The following is a 26,580-nucleotide window of genomic DNA, read 5'->3' as shown; positions in this document are numbered from 1 at the left end:
GCATGCACACGTATAAAAATTGCGGTTTTTATCCAACGCAATCATAGGTTTGAACGTTGTTTACAATTTAGACTTATTTATCATGAAATTCATATTTACATAAAATATCTCTGACTGAACTTGCCCAATTCATTTTGTCGTTAGGTTTTTAAATGAACTGTCCAACATGTCTTCATAACATGCTTTCAATATACAGTTATCAATATTCAATATTTTAAACCAAAACTGAATCATTCTTCTGTGTCTTTCATTTGGTAAAGTCCCAATTCACAGTAAACAGAGGATATTAATTAATCATTTTAATAATGATAAATCCATCAATGACTTGACAGAACGATCCATAGGTTCCAAGGTTTGCACAGACCCTTAAAAATGTGGCGGCTTCTAACATGTTTGTAGGTGCCTAATCATTCAATAACTTGTGGGACACATGTTTGGGGTATTAGGGGTTTTTAAGGCAGACATTCATTAGTCGAAGAACAGAAAGTTAAAAAGTTGTCAACATTGTAAGAGGGTCTGTATGGGGTTTACAGAATAGAGATTAATGGAACAAGATTACAGAAAAATGGGACAAAACAATAAATGATGGACAAAATAGGCAAAAATTAAAAAAAAAAACCAAGAGAATAATGACCTGTATAAATATAAAGAATAGAAAATATGGACAAAATAGATTAAAAAAAGAGATAAATGGCCTAAAAAAATTTATATAAAGAAATGAAGGACCCCCATTCTGACCCTCATACATGATATGAAATGTATACAAATTTGCTGTCCTAATATAAAATTGCAGTTTTCAATTTCATTATGTCGTCGTTATCTCTTCAAATCAACCCAAGCAAAAGTAAGTGGTGAATAATGACAAGTTATAACATTTTCACTGAATTCCATATTTTAAATCTTATTAGTAAGACCGTTTGATCGTGATAAAACCGGATTTGTGTACCTAACAAAATCTTTTTTCTTTTTAGTCACTAAAACACTAGCGAAATTTAACAATGACTGATTATATAAAAACTAGGTTACATGACTTGTATAGAATGTACATGGATCTCAAACTTGTAACGATATATCACTGTCTCATGTAAATCAATTTGATAAAAGTAAGCAAACACGGCGTTTAAAAACAAAATTGGACATTCATTTCAGGCCCTGATTCTTATTCAAAAAGTAAATCTAAAATTTGTTAATTTATTAACAGATATTATGTTTGAAATCGATCTCATTAAGAAAAACAGGCACTTTTGTCAATCTTACAATAAGAGGAAATAGGACTACATGGACATGGTCTGGTCTTTCATAAAAATTCAACTGTATTTTTAACAGCAGTGTATCTTTGTAATTATAATGAACATACTCCTAGATGGATAAGAAACGATATCGAATCATAACCATTCCCAAGGACAGAATTGACCCTAGCAGCTATCAGCCCCTAGCTATTAACTTCTTAATAATGAATATTAAGTTTTGTTCAATGTCACGTGGAATGGTCTCAACACATCATATATTGATTAAGCTATCAAATTTAACATACAGTGGAATATCATGAATTATATAATTGCAAATGGTTGATCGAGTTATTGGTAAATAGCTGTGTAACGTCCAGCAGTCAGTCCAACATTAGTAGTCAGAACAATACACACCGCGTCGGAGAAAAGTACCACGAAATTGTAAATACAAAAATTATAATATTTTATAGTATAAGTTGGTGCACGCGCTTTTATGAAAAAGATAAAAATAAGAAGATGTGATATGATTACCAATGGGACATCTATCCAAATAGAGTTCAAATGACGTGGTTATAAGCAACTATAGATCACCGCACGGCTTTCAACAATGAGCAAAACCCACACCGTTTAGTAAGCTATAAAGTTGGCTTTGAAGAGAAAAAAAACCTGATTTATTGATTTATTGATTGATATACATATATATTGACTCTTTCGTGCTACATGTAAGGTAACGCCCATATTTATGTAGAACTGTAAGATACATGTATGGGAACTATGTAATAATAAAATGGATGCATATTTGTCAATTATACAACGAATTATTAAAAGTAATTGGGGATTAACGTCCAGTGGCATATATAACATGCGTATCAAAGACGATAAACGTAAATGAAAATACCAAACGTTCCGACACTTTAAGTCAGATTTGTAACGACCAACAGGAGGATGTTGTTTCACCTTGCCCATGCTCGATATTTTGACTTTAAGGGTTTAGCTGTATCATGATAAATTATACTTATAAATATCTATTGTTATAAAAACCTAATGATAAATTCTTTTAAATTATGAATTATATTAGTGAATGCATAACTGCAATTTAAATAGATTGTGGTGGATTTTAGTTCTTTTTAGAAAATATGCAGGAAAAAGAAATGTCCGTCGGATAGAGGTAACCTCGCATTGCTTTCGGATGTACAAGCATGAATAATCAACATATTACAATTTGTATTCTTTGAAAATGAATAAGTTAAAACATTTATTTATTGTATATATTAAGCTTCTTGAAAACACCGTGATTGTAGCTTTACGTTTCTAATTTGACTAAGTGATACGATATTACAGAATTAAGTTACCATACCGCTTTCATAAATTTGAATAAATTATCTAAACTATCTAAACAAGAAATATTTTGACTTTTATTTATAGTATTATTTCTAACTCATATAATATACATCTCCTTATTTTTATATTTAACAATTTGTCCTTGAGCATGTTGAGACAAAGGAAGTTAAAAAAATGTGTGTCATTGCTTTATAGCTTCAATTGATTATACTTACTTCATAATAGTAGAAAACAGTTTTTTAATTTTAAAAGTAGACTGTAATACGCTATGAACAAATTAAAAATCAACAAAAATCATATAAAAATAGATTATACTGAATAGAGGTAAATAAGAAAGAAATATATGTACTACCTGTTAAGTCGAACGAGATAAGCCCCTTATCTTATTTACAAATCTCAGTACACATACAAACACACGTTGCACAGTCTACCTAAGGTTTTTAAAATCTATGCTTTACACCTGTGTGCATTAAATTTTATTTAAACGACTGTAATTAGACTGGAAAGAAGAATGATATAAACTCATCAACAAATAAAATCAAGGATCGTGTGATGAGTTTCTTTAATAAACTAAGTGATAGAACAAACTGGGGTTTTTTTGGGGGTGGGGAGGGGGTCAAAGGGAAGTTGAGAGTTCATAAAAAAGGTATGGCCAATTGGTCCGAGTATACACTATTTGCGTACATTCCCTTTTCGTTTGGACAAATCAAAAACGCATTTTTGCCTGAATTTATTTCAAAGCAGGGCAATTTTCTAAAAGTCCATTTACCGGTATATTATCTTATTTACTTAAATTCACAGTAAGGTAAATGATTGATTGATTGATTGTTGGTTGCTTAACGTCCAGTGGCAAATATTTCATGCATATTCAGGACGTAAGGTAAATGATTAGCGTGCTTAAAAGTTTCAATAACATTTCGGGTTTTTGACGAACAATTAACCAAAATGTATAAATAACTAATGAGACAAAAAAATGTCTTTTAAATAGAGTTTGGAAGAGTTATAGTCACCCGAAACTGTATAGCAAGGACATTTAAAAAAAATCCTTAATGGAAGAACTTCTATAAATAGTTTTTCATATACAAATTAATTCTTTTGCTTGATATCCTTCGGTTAATCCAATTTATTAATTTTACCCTAAAAAACCTGATATCAAATCAAATTGTGGCTCAAAAAATAATTTTCGATGAAACATTGAGACAGTTTTTACGCGTCTGATGTCCCAAATTATAGACCGAGAATATGTATCTAGCCTAATATCTTTGGTTAGTTTTTACGTCATTTAATCCGTTTAAACAAAACTTATGCACAGATCCTTACATTCATTGACGAGACATTCGCCAATTTCAATATGTATGTGTAAGATTGTATCTTTTAGTTGGAATTATAAGTCATAAACGGTTCTTCGAGCTAAAAGACACTAAACATATAAATAATAATCATAACATTCACAATTGGCGAAAATTCAAATTGTTCGTTCAACTTTTAAAACGGATTAAATGTGAAGCAAAACTTACGAAATCTAGCCATTTGATATACTAGTGCGTGTTTTCATCTGTGTAAGGCTATTAAGTATCGTTAATTTTCTAGTATCTGTTACATACAAAAGTCATGTACAATATAATTTATACCATAATTATTGCTTCAGTGATTTTTTCATATCATGTCACGAATTTTCCATACAATTTTGTCAATTTAAATATAACTAAAAAAAATCTTTTATTTCTGAAATTTGTTTGAGTAAATTCCTCAACAACATGTGTGCATTTGTATATAAAGCATGTAAAATCGACTAATAACGTTCTTCAAATTGTCTTAAAATCATCCAATAGCCTAAAACCAATTATAATAGATTTTCTTAAAAATCAATCTGTTAAAAAACAGTTGTTAATATGTTGTTGTTACTTAAATTTCTGTTTTAAACAATACATGGACCATTAACTGTATGAACTGTTACCGTGTTGGTAGTGAAAATTATTTTGTTCACACATCGTTGTCAATATAATGGAATTTAATGCGACTGTCATACAAGTGAGAGGTTTAGCTAGCTTTAAAACCAGGTTTAATCCACCATTTTCTACATTAGAAAATGCCTGTACCAAGTCAGGAATATGACAGTTGTTATCCATTCGTTTGATGTGTTTGGGCTTTTGGTTTTGCCGTTTGATTAGGGACTTTCCTTTTTGAATTTCCTCGGGGTTCGGTATTTTTGTGATTTTACTTTTGACATATTGTTGCTTTACATGTAACATTGTGCATTTCGACGTTTTTGATATTGATATTTTTTAATCAAGAAAACTACTGTTACTAATATGTACCCAAAAAGGAATTCGGTGACAAATAAAAAGCGCCAATTATCCTGAATTTATTTCACAGCAAGTCAAATTTCTAAAATTCCATTTATATTTACTAATGTTTACAGTAAGAAAAATGATAAGCGTGCTTAGAAGTTTCAATATCATTTTGGCTTTTTTCCCCGAACAATTGACCACATTATAGATAATAAAAGATACAAAAAAACTGCGATTTCAACAGATTTTGGCAAAATTATAGTTTCATCCAAAAACTGCCTAGAGTGATCATTCCGGGGCTGCTCCATTGCAAAAAATTTGGAGGAACCGTAACACTGTCGGTAGAGAGGCGAATGCAGGGTCCCATGATCATATCCAGGATACACAGAAATTCTAATCTTGTCATGAATCAACTTGTAAAAAGGAAAACAATCAAGAAAACCCACAAATGTCTACCTTTATGTAAAGCGATACAAAAACTTTTAATCAATTACGTTTATGTCTTTTAAACCTAAGATATATGATACAGTACTTTAGTTGAAATTCTACAGTTTCGAATTTCGATCTATTCATACAAAATAAATTTGGAAGATAAATTATTTAAAGTTTAAAATGTAAACAACATTCCGATCTGCATCATCAATTCAATTTTAAAAGGAAGTAATTATATAAAAAAATATTGAATATCAATATGAATTAATTATTATACATAAAAATTGAAATAGATGACATAGTCTAGTAAAGTTTATAAAAGGCAGTCAGTAGTATACACACTTATGTTCAAAGGTAGCGGGCCTCGGTGGCGGTGTGTTCGAAGTTGTTTATCTACTGTATCACTAGTTTGGCAACACTGAGGTTGTTAATCTCGATTACCCAGACGCATATATAAATAAACCGTCTGGGTTGATTAACCGGACTGGTCAGATATTTATAGGGGGCGTAACAAAAATTTAAATATAGAACATCATCCATAAATAGCACTTCCGTTATCCCCCCAAAAAAACAGTAAGCAGTGTACTAGTATATCTATAAACACTGGACACTTTTAATTTGCAAAACACTCATTTGCAAATCCGCCGCCGCCTCTCCTTAGACCTACAGTGTCGTGTAAATAACCAAAATGTGCGGAATTACATGGGATTCAATAATTTCATTGCTTTTCTGCTGTTATTATTATATATATTTTGTAATTTGATTTAGAAAAACATGGGATTTTCAATATCCCATGGGATAAGGCAAATCCCATGGGATTGACCATTATCCCATGGGATTTTGGTTAAATCCCATGGGATTTTTTGGGGTCCCATGGGATAATTGTAGTCCCATGGGATATTTGTTGTCCCATGGGACAAAAAAAATCCCATGGGACTATAATTATCCCATGGGATTTTTAATATCCCATGGGACAAAATAAAATCTTATGGAATTCAAATTATAAATATACAGTAATGTGTATGTGACAATGAATTCTGTTTGGTAGTAAAAAGTTTATAATATATATATGAGTGTCATTTGGTTTTTTTCATTTTGTTACAAACATGTTTTTAATTTGTTTATATGACAATAAAGATTATTATTATTTTGGAAATATAATAATATTTAAAGTCAAAAAATAAAATCCTTTAACTGAAATAAAATGATGACGTCTTAATAAAAGAAAAAAATATTGATTTGAAATCTTTGTCTTCTTTGTTTTATTATGAAAAATAGAACTGAAAAAAATATTTCATATTCTGACTGAATAAATTGACAAAGCACAGTTAATAGTTTACTCTTTTCATGAGGTAAAGTTTTCTTTGTTATAGTTCCATTGCAATACATGAATATGCAAATGATTTGAATCTCATTTCTTTGTGGTGTTCATAATATTACATTTATATTTGTAAATTTATAAAATAAACACTTTTCCTGTTAAGTTTTAGTTTTCTTGTTTCAGCTTGCTATGAACAATTATTCAGCCCACTATATAAGAGTCAAGTAAATAAATTATTTCATCCACTACAATATTCCTACAATTCTAAGACAAAACATTCATGCAATCTGTTCTTCAAAAATCTTCCTCAGTACATCTTTATTGGATGGAGCGATTTAAATGAGTGGACAAAGCAAGTTCATTTGGACAACAAAATACTAATATATTTTTTCATTCCTCCCTTCTTTCAATTGATAATTACATTGTTGCATTTACATGATTAAGTTCTTGAGCATCTATGATCATGATGATATGACTCCTTTTTGTTTATAGTAATTATGTTGAAATTTCCTCTTTCTTATGTAGGAAAAAAAACACATTCCATTTCAAATTAATAAAAAAGTCACACTATGTAGAAAAAATATCAACTTTAAGTTTGCTGTTCAGTATTGACCTGTTGAATAATGATCATGAAAACCAAGATGTCTGACCTACAAATACACAAAACTCAAAAATTATAAATGAAGAGAAATACAGCAATAAAATGGCTTTTTTATCATGTTTATGTACATTTTGATAAAAATTTCATTTGAATATTTAAAATTGTAAGAACTCTTATTTCAGTGCTTTGTGTCTATGGTTTTCATATTAGTTGTTTTTTGTGCCTTGTTGCAGTCTTTCGAGTTAAGCCAATTGCAACAAATGTTTACAGTTTGTTCAAATGTTGTGCTGTTATTAAAACCACTGTCCCAGGTTAGGGGTGGGTTGGGTGCTCACTAAATGTTTATTTTATTAGTTGATATTTGCTTTGAATTAGCTGTCAGTAACTGTGAGTACTAATAGATCTGTATGTTGAGTCTTTTTTGTTAAAGGGAAAGAATAAATTTCCAGCCACATCCGGTCTGTGTTTTTGGTAGCTGTTTTTCTGCTTTGTTGCATTCTAATGAGTTAATAAAATTGAGAATAAAAATGGGAATGTATCAAAATAATTTAATTTTGGATGTAACGCGTCTTCTGATTGGCTGACGTTGTTTTGTTTATCAGCTCATAGACATAATTTTGTCATGTGACTGTGACGTCATCAACGTTTTTTCATGGTTAACTCCGGTTTAAAATGGAATTTAGAATTAAATTATAAGAAATGACTGTAATATTTTTTCTGTCTATTCGAAATTGCATAAAAAATGTGGTGCACACTTTAAAATAACCCGCTACGCGGGTTATTCAGTGTGCACCACATTTTTGATGTTATTTCTTCATAGACAGAAAAAATATTATAGTCATTCCTTAAATAACCTGACCTAAGAGCAGAAAAAAAACCTTTTCAACTGATTTTATAGTATTTATATTGAACTGACACTTACACCACTGTCCTTAATTAGAGGAGGATTTGGCGCCAGCAAACATGTTAAACCATGCCACATTTTGTAAGTATCTGTCCCAAGTCAGGGGTCTATTATTCAGTGGTTGTCAATTGTTGCTATATATCATATTTGTTTTTTGTTTATTGTTTTGTGCAAAAATCAGGCACTTAGCTTTCATCTTTATGGTGTTTCCCCCAAGCATGTTTAGCATGGATAGACACAATGCCCTTTTTAAATGACGGCATGCCCTTATTGAATTGTTTTATATTTGATATTTCATGGCCTTTTATGGATTACTATGCAGTATAGGGTTTGCTCATTGTCGAAGGCTGTACAGTGAACTAATTTTGTTAAATTTAATGTCATTTGATCTCTATTGGAGAAAAGTCTCATTGGCAATCGTACCGCTTCTTATTTTTATATCAACCCTGCCATATATTGCCTGTCATTATTTACAGGTCATCATTGGCCTCTAATAAGTAATTGCATTGCTTACATCCACTTAATTGAACTCTGGTGGATAGTTTTCTCATTTATCATACCACATCTTATTTTCATAATAATCATTATTCTAGGGCAATAACTTTTATAGAAGTGGACTTACCATTTAGGCTTTGTTTACGTCTGTAAATCTACTTTTGTTGATAATTTCTTTTGTTTATAGTTTCCCTTTATCTTTAATGTTCTTGCCCTACACATAAAAGGGTAAACATTATCATTTAATGACAATAACTACTATTACATAATGAGTAGGCAACTGACAATTTTGGATCATTTGTATCTTGTCTTGCTCATCATTTTTGCTTGATATTATCAATATTCTATGAAAATGAGGTCACAGTAATATTAAACTTGGCAGACAGACATCTTCTTATTTTTATATGACACCTTGTAGTCATTCCATACACCAACAAGTAGACATATGCTTATTATATCTGATAAAATGAATAAAATGCTCCGCTGGGCGCAGCTTGATACGACCGCAGAGGTCGAACCCTGAACAGTTGGGGCAAGTATGGACACAACATTCAAGCTTGATACAGCACTGAATTTGGATTGTGATTAAATAATTGACACAGCATAGGTTTCTGACACAGAATGAATGTGGTCTAAGAACTTAAATTTTTTTAATTTGCCTATTCAAACCATATCATTATTATTTGCTTTTATATATAAATCAGAAATAACCAATTTAAAATGGAAAATTTTAAAGAAAAAAAAAGGAAAAAAAGGGGAAAAAAATCCCCCCCAATTTTTTGAACCCCCTTATGATTCATCACCCCAAACTCAATCCCAGCCTTCCCTTTGTGGTATGGTACCTTGCAGTACAATTTCAGAGAGATCCATACACTTATACACAAGTTATTGTCTGGAAACTAGAAAAATGCTTGTTTTTTTGGCCCCAAATTCCTAAACGTTTAGGGCAATTACCCCCAAACTCAAACCCAGCTTTCCCTTTGTGATATGGAACCTTGTAGTACAATTTCAGAAAGATCCATACACTTACACACAAGTTATTGTCCTGAAACTAGAAAAATGCTTGTTTTTTGCCCCTTTTTGGCCCCTTATTCCTAAAATTTTGAGGCAAATACCCCCAAAATCAATCCCAGCCTTCCCTTTGTGGTATGGTACCTTGCAGTACAATTTCAGAGAGATCCATACACTTGAACACAAGTTATTGTCTGGAAACTAGAAAAATGCTTATTTTTGGCCCCTTTTTGCTAAACATTTTGGGCAATTACCCCCAAACTCAATTCCAGCTTTCCCTTTGTGATATGGAACCTTGTAGTACAATTTCAGAAAGATCCATACACTTACACACAAGTTATTGTCATGAAACTAGAAAAATTCTTGTTTTTTGCCCCTTTTTTGGCCCCTAATTCCTAAAATTTTAAAGCAATTGCCCCCAAAATCAATCCCAGCCTTCCCTTTGTGGTATGGTACCTTGCAGTACAATTTCAGAGAGATCCTTACACTTGAACACAAGTTATTGTCTGGAAACTAGAAAAATGCTTATTTTTGGCCCCTTTTTGGCCCCTTATTCCTAAACGTTTTGGGCAATTACCCCCAAACTCAATTCCAGCTTTCCCTTTGTGATATGGAACCTTGTAGTACAATTTCAGAAAGATCCATACACTTACACACAAGTTATTGTCATGAAACTAGAAAAATGCTTGTTTTTTGCCCCTTTTTTGGCCCCTAATTCCTAATATTTTGAGGCAATTACCCCCAAAATCAATCCCAGCATTCCCTTTGTGATATAGAACCTTATGGTACAATGTCAGAGAGATCCATCATGGTTATATGAATCTGCCAGACAGACATGCACACCTTACAATCGTTACATCCGCCAAATATAATTTACCTGTTGCTTAAAGCACATGATAAACTGACAAAACAATGCAAACTTTTCATTGACCAATGAACCATGAAAATGAGGTCAAGGTCATATAAAACATGCCAGACAGACTGTGCATCTCACAATCATTCCATTCACCAAATATAGGGGCCTTATTCATGTTATTACCTAGGAATAGTGATGTCATGGACTAGGAAAATTAGTCTGGGGACATAAATTACTGACATCGGACTAAATATACTAGTTAATTCTGTATCCATGGACTTTTTATACTAGTTATATTTGTCTGACCAGACAATTTATCTCTTAAACTAGTTCTCGGAGAGACATGTCACCTTACCTTGACACATTATTCTGACTCTGAACAAACCAGTATTTGCTCTTACTCCTTAATAATACTGCGTGCTAAGGGGAGAAGCAGCAAATACCAACTTTAAAGTCTTTGGTTTTACCCGGTTGGGTTCAAAATAAACAACCTTCTGCACGTGAGGTGAACACGCTACCACGAGACCAGGCAGTATAATATAAGGAGTTTACCCAAGAATTAAAGTTTCCAAGTTTTTGCAAAAACTGGATCAAAATCATCATTGAAAAGCAATAACTTTTTAATAAGATTTAAGTTTCTCTTTAATTATTACAGTTTTCGAGATAAAAAGGCAAATTCAAGAAATATGAAGAAAAAAAAAATGGTTAAAATCTGTATTTAAGGCAACAACTCCTATGAGTCAGCTGCTAGTTTTGATGCAAATGGACAGTAGATTTTTTTTTCAACATTCTGAACATTTCTACCCTTGTCGGATATCGTCTATCTATTTTAGCCTTTTGTAGCTTATTACGCAGTTTGGCTTTTTAGCCCATTGTTGAAATCTGTACGGTGACCTATATAGTTGTTAACTTCTACGGTTTAAGTTTCTGTTGAAGAGCCGTCACATTGGCAATGATACCATATTTGTATATGTTTTTGTCATGTAGGTGTAAGGAGACAACCTTTTGATTTTCTGGTGGGATAAAAAGGGGAGACAGATTTGTTATCACCTGGCCTGGTAAGTTTTTCAGGGTTCGTAAGGATAGAAAACCCGGCAAATTGTAACAAACCCCTGTGGTACGACCATATTTGCCAAAAGATTAGTCCAAATAATTATGACGTCTTGCAAGGCTATTTTAACTTTTTTCTGGGCACGTAATAGTCAAAGTTGTGACTGAGTGCGGAAATATGAAGATAGATAGATAGAAAAATTATAAAGGGACATAACTGAAGAACGGTAAAAGTGACGCTACCCAAATTTGAACTTGATCTGAGTTTTGTGGTAATAAGCATTGTGTGTAAGTCTCATAACATTTGGTTGAGGCTAACTTAAGTAGAGAACAGAAACTAAAAATTCAGCAATTTTTCTATTTGTAAACACACATAACTCTAGAACGGTTGTGTATAAGTTTTATAACATTTGGTTGGTTAAGACAAACTAAAGTTAGAGAACGGAAACGAAAAATTCAGCAATTTTTATGTTTATAAAGGGACATTACTCAAGAATGGTAATTTGTCGCCACCTAATTTCGTACTTAATCTGTATTATGTAGTAATAAGCATTGTGTATAAGTTTCATATCATTTGGTTGAGGCAAACTAAAGTTAGAAAACGGAAACAAAAAATTTGTACTTGATCTTAGTTTTGTGGTAATGAATATTGGGTATAGGTTTCATAATGATTGGTTGAGGCAAACTTAAGTTACAGAATGGAAACTAAAAATTTGCAATCATTCAATTTATAAAGGGGCATAACTCAATAATGGTTAAAGTGACATTACCCAAATTCAACTTGATCTGTGTTTTATCAGTGGAAGTCAAAATTAAACATTGCATTGTATAAAGCATTGATTGTAGTTGATTCAACTATAATAATGGACAAAGGGAGATAATTCCAATTTTAAAAATTACTTGATTTTAAGAAGAAAATAAAAATTTTGCAATTTTTCCATTTATAAAGGGGCATGACTCTAGAACAGGTTAAAGTGACGCCACCAAAATTCAAACTTGATCTGTGTTTTGTGGTAATAAGCATTGTGTATAAGTTTTATAACATTTGGTTGAGGCAAACTTAAGTTAGAGAACGGAAACTAAAAATTTAGCAATTTTTCCATTTATAAAGGGGCATAACTCTAGAACGGTTAAAGTGACGCCACCAAAATTCAAACTTGATCTGTGTTTTGTGGTAATAAGCATTGTGTATAAGTTTTTACTTTAACATTTGGTTGAGGCAAAGTCAAGTTAGAGAACGGAAACCAATTTTGGGACGTACGGACGTATGTACGTACAGACGGACAAGGGTAAAACTTAATGCCCCCACCGCTACAGCGGGGGCATAAAAATAATAAAATAGCCTTGCTAGACGTCATAATTATTTGGACTACCAAAAGATGTAACCTAATTCTTACTTGTTTGGGGAAGAGGGGATTAACCGAACCACTATTCAATCTAAATCAGTGAACTGAATTATTGTCTTCTGCAGTAGTCCGAGTCGACATCTGGAACTAATCATGCAAATTGATAGTCAACAGTATACCTTTTTCAGAATGTCAGTTCACAAAGAATCACTGGTGGTAGGGGAGTGTAACCGATAAATTGATCCTGAATCAGATAAGATTTTCCAAGGACGTATAACTAACACAATACGTCCTTGGATTTTCCCAGTAACGGAGAACCCCTTTCTTTGAGTGAATATAAATAGTGACGGGGGTCTCACAAATAAATTTAAATCTGAATTACAGGAACATCGATTAGCAAAGTAAACTTACATATTAATCTCGAAGTTATTTACGGTAAAGACAGACTATGCTCCTGAATTAAGGTATTATACATTTGTGTATTTTACTCGGGGGGGGGGGGGGGGGGGGGGCACTTCCTATATACAAGGTGATATGACTTTTTCCAGCTTGAAAATATGGGAATAGGTGGGGAAAACTATCAGAAATATATGATAAGGTCGATAAAGTTCCAATTACTTGTATATGAAAAGCCCTGTCATTTTTTCACAGCCGAAAGTCTCGCCGTAAGTAAACATTACATACAGAATCTTAGCCTTAAATATTCCACTTTTCCAACACACCCCAAGAAAACCAACCAATATGGGAAAAGGTTACAATTTTACCCTCGCAATATATGAAAAGGTATAATACATTTTTAAGATCTAAATTATATGAATAGGGTGGGGTAACAGAACCCTAGCGACACCCCCTATCAATTAAGTATTGAAGTGCCCCTCCCCCCCCCCCCCCCCCCGGAGGTATTTTACTGCTACAAGATATTTAAATTGCTAATCACGCACCCGTTGATGAGCAGAGAACCATACTTTCAAGCCAGGGGCAGTCTATACTAACAGTTAGTATAGAAAGACCCTGTAAAAAGGCAGGCAAATTCTAACAGTACTGTAACTTAATGATACATGTATATCAAGTTACAGCACCTCACCCAGCACAGTTAGCACACTGGTGTGTGTCAGTCTTATAATATAAAACTGCGTAGGTTCATATCGTTTGATTCAACGTTTTTTCGGATATTTTTTAGGACCGTTGTCAACTTGACATTGTCAAATCCGATCGCGACCTGCCACTTTGCAACTTGACCTGCAAAAACATAATTCGACTAAAAACAATGCCAGTCAAAATTGCTTTTTGAGACTGGGCGACTGAAAAAGTTTTAAAATGTGACCTTGTGACCCTACTTGGAATTCTTCATTTATCGGCGTGTGTCGGTTTGGCTAAAAAGGGGGCATTGTTTTTTTTTCTTGGGACAAAAAATTGTTTCTATCTCTATTAAAAAAAAATAAAGACCAATCATAAACTTTTTTTTCAAAACTCAGTGTCGTATTTTATTGTTTTCCCAACAATTTTTAATAAAAGCTTGAAATGTTTGTTTCACTTCCCTCTGACTTACCTCCTGATTTTTTTCTCAAGAAATTATAGAATTAGTAAATGGATATATATATATGTCTGTGGTCACCGTCATGCAGTTAGATAAGACATTCCATCATGCATCATCAAATAATTCATGTGTATTTGTGACATCAACATAACTGAAACATTATATTATTTCCCAGTAATTATGTAAATCATTTTGATTTACAATTATATATGTCTGGCACCTATGCATGTATATATCTCACAGGCACTTGTCTCAGAAAAAAAAATCCTATTTACTTTAATAAAAGTATATAGGAAAAAAATTCTGATACAAGTGCCTGTGATATATCTGTCAGTCCCAGAATAATAAATATAATTGTATCTTAATCTTTGGGAAAATCCGATTATTAAATTGTTAAATTCTTTAACGTCATAATTCTATCAAAGTTTACTTTTTAAAGTTTTAAATTTTAAAGTTAAAATGAATATTCCGTTTTGATCTGAGGAAAAACTTTTTAAACTGTAATGACATGGTCAGTCAACTGATTTGTTGCATGGCTGATTACAGGTAATTAAAGCATGCAGTAATTTTCCATTACGACAGTGCGTGTACCCTGGGGTGTGTATAACGTATTAGAAATATCATAGTTTTCTAGAGAACATCCTGTCTATGTGTAATACAGATTGATGACATTACACAATTTTTTTTTCGTTAAATGTAGTTAAGTATCTGTGTCCATTCCCTATTGCAACACTACAATTCTTTCGAAGAAAAAAATGTTAAAATTAAAAAAAAATAATCATTAATATAAAATAAAGAAGAAAAAAGTAGCAAATAAACTTATGTAACTACGCATTGAGTAAACATAATTTCACTTTACATGTACAAACCCTTGAGAAAACGTATATATAGATGTGTTTTTAAAGGCCAATTCCCAGTGGATTTATTTCACACTAGGACCACAGGCACTTGTCTCAGAATTTTGTTTCCTATATACCTTAATACAGGGACTTTCTATACTAACATAGTGTAGAAAGTCCCTGCTTAATATAACATTAAAAGTATATAGGACATTTTTTTTCTGAGACAAATGCCTGTGACTAGGAACTAAGATAACTAGAACTAAGTTCATTGGAAAGTCTTTTTGTCTGATATATGTATACCTATAGATAATGTACATAATTAAGAACAGCTTCAAATATATGCCTGTAAATTAACGGTACGTCTAAAAACCGCTCAGGACCTCCTGAGTGCAGACATGACATAAAAAGTCACTCAGGACATGTATATATGTTTTAGTGAGCGTTGAGGGTATACATTCGATAGATAATTTAATATTTGATCTTATAATTTTGGTTTTGATAAAATCAAACCAACATTAAAGAAGTTATTTGGGATACGTCATGCATGACCGATGATCATATTCAATACCAATCATCATTTTGATTACAACGTTTGATCTTTAATAATTAGGACTGATTGGTGGTGGTTATAAACACATACAAGTAAACTTTGCAAACAAACAAAAAAAAACACGTTTCCTAGGAAAAAATATAAAAATACATGAATATTGTTTTTACAAAAAAAGTTAAATAAATTTTTCGTTTTGTATGTAATAATTGAAGCCATTTAGAAATATAAGAAATCTTCACATAGTCGGGAAATTTTCAATTCAAGTTATTTCATTTGAAAACGTTAACAAATATAGTTCTTATTCGATGTAAAATGTGGCGTCCTTGGAGATCAAAACCCCGTTTAAATAGGTTTTGTCTACTTTCGTCTATTGCCGAACATTCTATAATCAAGGATTTTTACAAATCCTTGCTATAATATAATGAATCGCGTCGCCAATATCACCACAATTACATAAAGTACAAATACAATCTTCTCCTAAATATTTGGCATCTAACAATTACAATAGGAAATTTTGAGTCGAAACTGAAGAACCAAATCTACAAAAAGAATCACTATTTTTTGTAGTAGTAGGCGTTGAAAACTAAACTGTTTATAATCTTTTTTTTTCTCCTAAATTAATTGAAACTCCTGAAATAATTTAACATTATCTATAATATAGACAGCTTACATATGCAAATCTTTTTAGAAGTATGTGAGTGTATAGTAATAATTTGTTCATTAACCCCCCCTTTTTCCTTCTATAAAATTACATTGTAATCGATTTTATTTCCAAATTTTTGTTTGCTAGGATTGACACTTAGAACGTTCAACAAAAAGTAACAAGTAAAAAGTCACGATTCAGTTTTGGGATATTTTTTTTGAATAAACTTAATTTTAAAAACGTTTCAGTATTTTTCTGAAACATTTTTAAAAGGGAACGGACTTGTAAACAAAATTTATTTTTGATTATTAATATGAACAATGATTGTTAAGAAAACAATCTGCAAAAGTGGTTTGGTAATTAACTGAAGTCATGCTGTCAAAAATGTCTCCTTTTTACAAGTTATTGATAGAAAAAAACTATTTGAAGGCGAATTAATCATTTCCTCAACTAAATACATTTATCTATAAATAAAGTCAATTCGTCAAGAACTTTCTCTCATATATTTAAACAATTGTAAAATAATTAATCTAAACCTTTGTCCTGCGACTTTCTGTCCGTTTACCAATACTTATTCCTTGTTAAGTTTTTTCATATCCATTTACGAATACTTATAACGTGATAATTAATTTTTCCGGATGCTTTTTATCCTATTTTCATATCAAACAACCATGTTACCCGTAGAACGGAGTTAAGTACAAATTTAGGAATTTAGTACTTAAAATTTTCGACAACACAATTTTACACTTTCATTTACCTGGATTTTTTTCTACGCTTCGAAGCCGCCACCCTGTATCAAACTTATCCAACACCTCGCATGGCGTATTCACGATGTGGAGGGATTGACAATATACAATCAAAGTTAGCAATATACAGCAAGTAAGTAATTGGGTGTTGAATGCCAGTAGATCTGAATTTGTAAATTTTTAAATTGAATTTAACCTGTTTAGAACGTGTATTGTTGAATTGTTCAATAAAATTACACACATAATCTGGGCTGATATGCATAAAACCACTTTAAGTTCAAGGTATCAATAAAACTGGGTCTGCATGAAAAAATGACTTATCACATAATACCAGAACCTATGTTTAGCCGATAAGAAAATATAGCTGTAGGCCTAGTTGAAAATCTTTACAAATTATTTATTCTTTTAATTTCTGTTTGACTGTCTGGGTGCTTCTTATGTGTTTTAAATGCTATAGTCAAGTTTTATATACTGTTGTACGTCATTTGGTCGTTTTTAAGTTTTTGCCATGGCGTTTGTCAGTATGTCTTCGACTTATAAGTTTTATCAAGGATTTGTATAGTGAGATTGGTTTTATATAATCTGCATCTCTTGTGCTGTATTTTAAAATGTATTACAATTGCTGCATCTTTACACATTCACCAATACACCAAAAAATATGAATAACGCTTTCGTATATATATAAATAAGGAGATGTGGTACGATTGGTAATGAAACAACTATCCGCCAGTTCAATTCAAAAACCTGATATAAGCAAATGTGACTTACTTACTTACTTTTGTCAGAGAGATCTTGAATCTGAATTCAAGGATACGAAGTGGGAAGGGTTTAGAGGTGGATTAAGGTGAGGGCATGGGGGGCCGCCCCTTTTTTGGAAAAAAATTGGTTGATTATTTAGAGAATCAATGAAGCGGGCCCCCTCTTTATGCATGACAGTTAGTGCCTCCTTATGAAATTTTTTGGATCTGCAACTGGTGAGGACTTCATAAAAAATTATTTAGTAAGTTTGTGTTTTGTGATAAATAATGTATTTAGACAGAAATAGGATAACATAAACTACCGAAAGCTTAAGTATGGATGGGGGTTAACAGAATAGAGAATAACGGGCAAACAATAAAGATTAAAGAATAATGAAATGCTAAAATATGAGGAAAGAGAGTAATGAGCAAAAAGTGTAAGTTTGTAGAAATATAGCAAAAAAAAAATAAAGAACACAGAAAAAGAAGACCCCCCCCCCCCCCCCCCCAAGATCCTGACTTCAACTTTGACGCTGCTGGGATATTTTTTAGACAAAGTGCACGTATTAGTAGTCAGCCGAAACCACTAAGCGTTTTGCATCCATACGGTTTTTTTTTCGGGATACTGACTGCATAGTAAACTATCAATGTACTAGTTAATGTTCTCGAGGGATGACCCTATTACAGAGACATATATACACATATGTGTAAATATGTCTCTGCCCTATTACGTGTCAGTAACCTCCTCGACACGGTTCATTTTTACGGCGGCTCAGTTTTGTCTTAAGAATAAACATAATTGATAAGTTTCTTTCCCCTGCATTTCTCGATCGCACTTGTAAATAGCACATTGGTCTCAAGACATTGGTTACAACACTTGCCGTCAGTACTCAAAATTGGAAAAATATTAAATAAGAAGGTATAGAAAATTAAATTAATGCACACACACTATTATCAACCACAGACATGATGTTTTTCTCAATTTGCCTAAATCGTTATTCCGCAATACAACGAGGGTGAAAACCCACCACTTTGAACACAGTCACAGGCACCGGCATGCTGTGGACTTGTAAGTTTCCCAAATGAGTAACTATCCATGACTTTTCTAGTGTAAAGTTTTATTTAATACACATTTGATTTGAATGGCATATCAGAGAGATATATAAACATATATCATAGGCTGATGCGGGGGGGGGGGGGCTTTCTTGGGAAAAATTTGGTTGATTATATAGGGATCACTGAAGCATGACTGGAGCCGGCGCTCCCTTATGAAAAGTTCTGGATCTGCCACTGTATATTCATAAAATAAACCAACAAATTATCCAAAAGATGAATAATACTTAATACTTACGACTAAGATTGATTATAAGTATACTTGAGTCGGTTTTACAAAAAAAAAAACTTACAATTTATCGTAAGTATACTGTATTGTACATGACTTAATTACTATCAATATTATTTGTAAGTTTTTTTGTGAAACTGACTGCTGAATTGTTTTTCCATGCTTATGGTACATCTAAGTCGTATGCTTTTTTTAAAACCACCTCCAGGGTATAATGTCTGCTCGCCCATAGAATCTGTTTGTAGATATAGGAAGATGTGGTATGAGTGCCAATGAGACAACTCTCCATCCAAGTCACACAATTTATAAAAGTAAACCATTATAGGTCAAGGTATGGTCTTCAACACAGAGCCTAGTTTTTATCAAAAATGAAATATATTTATATTAATAGTCATGATAGTATACAGGTTAAATAATTTATTCATACATTTTTAATTGACTGACTAGAATTATCATGATTATTGAGGAATTTGAACCATTCCTATTTTTAAAAAGGAACAAAAAATAAAATTTATATATAATAACAGGGTGATACAAATGAGAGAAATTGTTTTCAATTAAGATAAATACATGGTTTTCAGTTGATTTTTAAAGCAGAGGCAGATTTAGTTTAAAGTTGGAAAAAATTGTTTGTACCAACAAAAATAAATACAGAAAGTTAATCCAGAATTATGTGTTTATCATTTTTTTTTATGTTTAGGTTGCCAGCAAGATGAAAAGAACAATGCAGTTCAAAAGTCAAAATGTGGATAAGCTGCGGTACAAAGTTCTACTTTTGCAGATTTTCATATTTTGCATGAATGAATTTGAAGTTTATATCCTGGAGGGCAGAGAAAGAAAAGAAACACTTCAGTTTTCCTGCTTCTGAAGGATAAATGTAAAACATCTTGTTTGGTAAGTTTTATGCTCTGTTATGATAATGTTTGTGCATCCATCTGTCGTTCTCTAAATTGTATTCACTTTAAGTTTTTGGTTACAGTTCACCATGAACTTCAGTTAGTAACTTGTGGTTTTACATGTATATACTCAAAATTTAGTACTTTAAAATGTTCATGTATTTTTGTCGAGCCTGCAACTTTTGTCGCAGAAAGCTCGACATAGGGATATTGATCCGGTGGCGGCTATGGCGGTGGCGTTAGCAGTGGGCGTAAGCTAACTTCCTAAAAGCTTTATATTTTAGAAGGTGGAAGACCTGGATGCTTCATACTTTGTATATAGATGCCTCATGATACGAATTCTGTCTGAAACATGTCCATTGTCCTTGACCTCATTTTCATGGTTCAGTGACTACTTGAAAAAAAAGTTCAGAATTTTTGTAATGTTAATTTCTCTCATATTATGAATAATAGGATAACTATATTTGGTATGTGCGTACCTTGCAATGTCCTCATGCTCGTCAGAGAGTTTTCACTTGACCTAGACCTCATTTCATGGATCAGTGAACAAGAACTTAGTCTTAGATGCATGATTTTTTTTATTAGTTGTTAGTGGCTTTGTACTAGCTGTCAGTAACTGCGAGTACTCTCAGATCTGTACTTAGTGTCTTTTTGTTGTTTGGATGTACAAGTACCCGGCCACGTCCACTTGTATTTGTAGTATTTGTATTTTTATCCATCTGATGAGTTAAGCCTCTTTCAACTGATTTTTTTGCGGTCGTATATTGGTATGATGTTGTCGTCGGTGTCGTCGTCGTCCAAAGACACATTGGTTTTCGCACTCTAACTTTAGTTTAAGTGAATGGATCTCTATGAAATTTTACAATAAGGTTCAATACCACAAAAGAAAGGTTGGGATTGATTTTGGGGGTTATGGTACCAACAGTTAAGGAATTAGGGGCCAAAGAGGGGCCAAAAATAAGCATTTTTGTAACTTCCAGACATAACTTGTGTGTTAGTGTATGGATCTCTGACATTGTACCACAAGGTTGCATATCACAAAGGGAATGCTGGGATTGGTTTTGGGGGGTAATTGCCTCAAAATATTAGGAATTAGGGGCCATAAAAGTGGCAAAAAACAAGCATTTTTCTAGTTTCATGACAATAACTTGTGTGTAAGTGTATGGATCTTTCTGAATTTGTACTACAAGGTTCCATATCACAAAGAGAAAGCTGGAATTGAGTTTGGGGGTAATTGCCCAAAACGTTTAGGAAAAAGGGCCAAAAATAAGCATTTTTCTAGTTTCCAGACAATAACTTGTGTTCAGGTGTATGGATCTCTCTGAAATTGTACTGCAAGGTACCATACTACTAAGGGAAGGCTGGGATTGATTTTGGGGGTAATTGCCTCAAAATTTTAGGAATTAGGGGCTCTTGTGTAGAATTGTTGTCTCATTGGCAATCATACCACATCTTCTTTTTTATATTTAAGGTTAAGTTTTGGTGGTCAAGTCCATATCTCAAATACTTTAAGCAATAGGTCTAGTATATTCTGTGTATGGAAGGACTGTAAGGTGTACATGACCAACTGGCAGGTGTCATCTGACCTTGACCTCATTTTCATGGTTCAGTGTTTGAATCATTATTGAAGGCCGTACGGTGACCTATAGTTGTTAATTTCTGTGTCATTTGGTCTCTTGTGCAGAATTGTTGTCTCATTGGCAATCATACCACATCTTCTTTTTTATATTTAAGGTTAAGTTTTGGTGGTCAAGTCCATATCTCAGCAATAGGTCTAGTATATTTGGTGTATGGAAGGACTGTAAGGTGTACATGACCAACTGGCAGGTGTCATCTGACCTTGACCTCATTTTCATGGTTCAGTGTATGAATCTCTCTGAAATTGTACTGCAAGGTACAATACCACAAAGGGAAGGCTGTTAATGAGTTTTGGGGTGATGAATCATAAGGGGGTTCAAAAAATTGGGGGGGGGGGGATTTTTTTTCCTTTTTTTTTACTTTAAAATTTTCCATTTTAAATTGGTTATTTCTGATTTATATATAAAAGCAAATAATTATGATATGGTTTGAATAGGTAAATTAAAATTTTTTAAGTTCTTAGACCACATTCATTCTGTGTCAGAAACCTATGCTGTGTCAAATATTTTATCACAATCCTAATTCAGTGCTGTATCAAGCTTGAATGTTGTGTCCATACTTGCCTCAACTGTTCAGGGTTCGACCTCTGCGGTCGTATCAAGCTGTGCCCAGCGGAGCATTTTATTATTGTTCGTTCTTATGTTGTACTGTTACACCACTGTCCCAGGTTAGGGGGAGGGTTTGGATCCCGCTAACATGTTTAACCCCGCCACATTCTGTATGTATGTGCCTGTCCCAAGTCAGGAGCCTGTAATTCAGTGGTTGTTGTTTGTTTATGTGTTACATACTTGTTTTTCATTCATTTTTTGTACATAAATTAGGCCGTTAGTTTTTCGTTTGAATTGTTTTACATTGTCATTTCGGGGCCTTTTGTAGCTGACTGTGCGGTATGGGCTTTGCTCATTGTTGAAGGCCGTACGGTGACCTATAGTTGTTAATTTCTGTGTCATTTGGTCTCTTGTGTAGAATTGTTGTCTCATTGGCAATCATACCACATCTTCTTTTTTATATTTAAGGTTAAGTTTTGGTGGTCAAGTCCATATCTCAAATACTTTAAGCAATAGGTCTAGTATATTCTGTGTATGGAAGGACTGTAAGGTGTACATGACCAACTGGCAGGTGTCATCTGACCTTGACCTCATTTTCATGGTTCAGTAGTTATAGTTAAGTTTTTGTGTTTTGGTCTGTTTTTCTTATACTGTATGCAATAGGTCTACTATATTTGGTGTATGGAATGATTGTAAGGTGTACATGTCTAGCTGGCAGGTGTCATCTGACCATGACCTCATTTTCATGGTTCAGTAGTCAAAGTTAAATTTTTGAGTTTTGGTCTTTTTTTCTAACACTAAATGCAATAGGTCAACTATATTTGGTGTATGGAAACATTTTATGATGTACATGTCAGTCCCGCAGGTTTAATTTGACCTTGACCTTATTTTCACGGTTCATTGCTCAGTGTTAAGTGTTTGTGTTTTGGTCTGTTTTTCTTAATCTATAAGCAATAGGTCAACTATATGTGTTGTATGGAAGGATTGTAAGCTGTACATGTCTGCCTGGCATGGTTCATCTGATCTTCACCTCATTTCCATGGTTCATTGGTCAATGTTTAGTTTTCTTGGTTAAGTCTGCTTCTTAGAAACTATAAGCAATACCGGTAGGTCAACTGTATTTAGTAATTTGAATGATTGTAAGGTGTACATATATTTCTTGTCAGGTTTATATGACCTTGAATTCATTTTCTTGGATCATGTTGAGTTTATGTGATAGTTGTAGTAAAGCTTTATATTTAGGACTATCAACATGATATCAATAATTAGTAAAGAAGGCGCAACATTTCAGTGTGTGCACTCTTGTGTATACATTAAACACCACATTTACTGTTTTTACCCTGATTTTATGGATCACTGAACATAGAAATGTCATAATGTGAAATTATAGTACATTCTTACGTTAAAGTTTTAGGTTAAGGTACATAGCTTACCATGAAGTTGAATTTCATGCACATGTTCATTATGTGGTGAATTTTTAAATTCAGTGCCAAAATAAGATTTTGAGCCTGATTACATGATTGACTAGACATTGACACATGCTAGTGTTTGCCAGGCATTGTGTCCTGTACTAGGAATTTGTCCTGTACTAAGAACTTTAATAGTACTCGCTGAGTATGGAGTTTTTGTGAAAGTTTAATATTAGTGAGATTTTTGCATGACATCCTGTCAACTGCTTGTTGATCATGTTTATACATGTCTTAAAATTAATATCTGACACATTGGTGTTTTGTGAACTTGGAAATAAGTTATTTGATAGAATAATAATGTTTTGAGATTATCAAAATAAAAAATATCCCATTTTTACTACATTGTGTATTAATGATTAAGTATTTAAAAAAGAAGATTTAGGATATATGTATAACCATATATAAAAATGAGACAGCAACCGAACAACACAAAAATAAGAAAAAAAAACCAAATATAATTTTTTGTATCAATGTTATAATTTCCAACATGTCAAAGAGTTCAATGTATTTTCTAATTGAAATAAAACACAAGTGGAACTCTTTCAGAACTTCAGAAGCTTAAAGAAGTGCTGTTTCTATTGTTGGCTTTCTGTATAATATATTGCAAATTCTTGTGAAAAATGGAATTTTATTGTAATTGCCTAAAGTTTTAACATTGATCTATATATATATAACTGGGGAAAATACCCAAATGTTATAAAGAAGAATACATAAATTGATTGTTATATAATATTAGAATAGGAAGATGTGGTATATTGCTAATTTGACAACTGTCCATCAGAGACCAAAGGATGTAGGAGGTTAGCAACTGATGACACTGGACAACCTTCAACAATCAGTAAAATCCATACCGCATAGCTATTTTTATTGAAAATCATATGTTCTTGCTACATGTATGTATACAATTTTTTATTATCCATAACTTCGGATTTTATTGGTTCTTTTTCAGAAGGATTGGAATTCATCACTGAGAATAGAAGGAGAAAACACAGAAACAAGACCAAAATAAATTCAAAGACAAAAGTCTGATCAGTTATTATTTTCATCACTCAGCCAATGAATTGCAGTTCTATTAAATATCTAAAGATATTAAAACCACAATAATGACAATGTTCTGTGCTGAATGGCAAAAAAGTGGACTATACATTACGATCACACAATGCTGGATGATAAGAAACTATTAATTTTTTGGGTGGAGGGATATCCTGAAAAAAAAATAGATTTATGTAAAAAGCTACTAGTATGTTAAGCCTATTAATAGAGTATTCATTGATTTCAAATGGGAAAATATGTGTTTCAAAAAAGTGTTCTAGAATTCATAAATAAACATATATTGATACTTACATTATCTGCTTTGTTGTTTAAAAGTTTAGTTTTGAACAGTTATAGAACAATATAATTGCATTAACATTTCCAAGGAAAAAAAAAAGATATTTAACTAAAAAGATTCATCATAAAACAATTTACTACCAAACAGAATTCATTGTAACATACACATTTATTTACTGTATATTTATAATTTGAATCATAGGATTTTATTTTGTCCCATGGGATATTAAAAATCCCATGGGATAATTGTAGTCCCATGGGATATTTGTTGTCCCATGGGACAAAAAAAATCCCATGGGACTACAATTATCCCATGGGACCCCAAAAAATCCCATGGGATTTAACCAAAATCCCATGGGATAATGGTCAATCCCATGGGATTTGCCTTATCCCATGGGATATTGAAAATCCCATGTTTTTCTAAATCAAATTACAAAATATATATAATAATAACAGCAGAAAAGCAATGAAATTATTGAATCCCATGTAATTCCGCACATTTTGGTTATTTACACGACACTGTAGGTCTAAGGAGAGGCGGCGGCGGATTTGCAAATGAGTGTTTTGCAAATTAAAAGTGTCCAGTGTTTATATGTGATTATTAAACTGACATTCTATGTTCTTGTAGCTCACGCAGTGATGCCCAACTTGACAGTGATATGCATTTTTAACAGATACATTATGTCAAATAAATAAAACGACTTCCAATACCACTTCACATGTATTCTTGTCTCAGTGGTTTATAAACATTTATTTAAGATCTATAGCCAAAATAAACCTGTACACCGTACTTATTCAGATTTTTCGTTGATTAAAAATACTTATAAGTTTTAATCATTGTTTTGCCATGATTTTTATCTAAAAGACTTTATCATTATAACTACTTGTCTAGCTTAAATTTCTACAAAAACGATTATAAACTGTAACTAACGGTGACCTTTTTGACTTGAATTTTGTACATGTACATTTAAAAAAAAAGAAAAAACTGAATTGGTAAATGCTCATACAAGATCAGTCCAAGTTTTCCAAAATAGAACGTGAATGTCTGTTCTAAATGTTATAGCACTCGTGTATAAGAGGGTACCACGCTCTCTGTGCGCTATGAGAGGGGTTCGTAAGTGGACCGTTGTACTAAAGGCTAAATTTCTGACTTTGCAGGTTGCAGTCATAATTTCTCAGATCTGTATCCCGGACGGCCTCTATTACAGGACCTTAGTTTTCTCGTTTGAATTGTTTTACATTTGTGATTTCGGGGCCTTTTATAGCTGACTATGCGGTATGGGCTTTGCTCATTGTTGAAGGCCGTACGGTGACTTATAGCTGTTAATTTCTGTGTCATTTGGTCTCTTGTGGAGAGTAGTCTCATTTGCACATCTTCATTGTTATACTTATTATATTTATTGTTAATTTCTAATCGTCCTGAACA

General features: G+C 32.6%; 2 protein-coding genes and 1 long non-coding RNA gene across 6 annotated transcripts in view; 1 reads left to right on the top strand and 2 right to left on the bottom strand.

The window, feature by feature from the left end:
- LOC127709390 (glycoprotein 3-alpha-L-fucosyltransferase A-like) overlaps positions 1 to 26,580 on the bottom strand; it is a 44,900-nt gene that overhangs the window by 15,879 nt on the left and 2,441 nt on the right. The window contains exon 1 of one of the 3 annotated variants that reach the window (XM_052214893.1): positions 4,088 to 4,199. The exons of 1 other annotated variant lie outside the window; for it this stretch is intronic. In XM_052214893.1, coding sequence (XP_052070853.1) covers positions 4,088 to 4,100 — 13 coding nt within the window. In that variant the 5' untranslated portion in view covers positions 4,101 to 4,199. Of the gene's footprint in view, positions 1 to 2,922; positions 3,044 to 4,087; positions 4,200 to 26,580 lie in introns of those variants that run through there. One more of the 3 variants, XM_052214894.1, reaches the window with a different exon arrangement.
- Positions 6,409 to 26,580, bottom strand: part of LOC127709391 (uncharacterized) — an 84,235-nt gene continuing 64,063 nt past the window's right edge. Inside the window, exons 7-8 of the transcript XR_007985627.1 lie at positions 8,742 to 9,769; positions 6,409 to 7,264 (exon numbers count right to left, since the gene is read on the bottom strand). The gene's annotated coding sequence lies outside the window, so the exon portion shown is untranslated. The remainder of the gene's footprint in view (positions 7,265 to 8,741; positions 9,770 to 26,580) is intronic.
- LOC127709392 (uncharacterized) lies at positions 17,187 to 25,170 on the top strand. Of its 2 annotated transcripts, none has more exons than XR_007985630.1 (3): positions 17,187 to 17,328; positions 19,975 to 20,168; positions 24,775 to 25,170. It is a non-coding gene; the product is annotated as an uncharacterized LOC127709392 (long non-coding RNA). The 2 variants fall into 2 exon arrangements; XR_007985629.1 differs by lacking the exon at positions 17,187 to 17,328 and adding an exon at positions 18,253 to 18,851.

This window comes from Mytilus californianus, unplaced genomic scaffold, assembly GCF_021869535.1.
Source record: "Mytilus californianus isolate M0D057914Y unplaced genomic scaffold, xbMytCali1.0.p SCAF_7, whole genome shotgun sequence".
NCBI lineage: Eukaryota > Metazoa > Mollusca > Bivalvia > Mytilida > Mytilidae > Mytilus > Mytilus californianus.
This window is presented reverse-complemented; position numbering and strand designations above follow the sequence as displayed.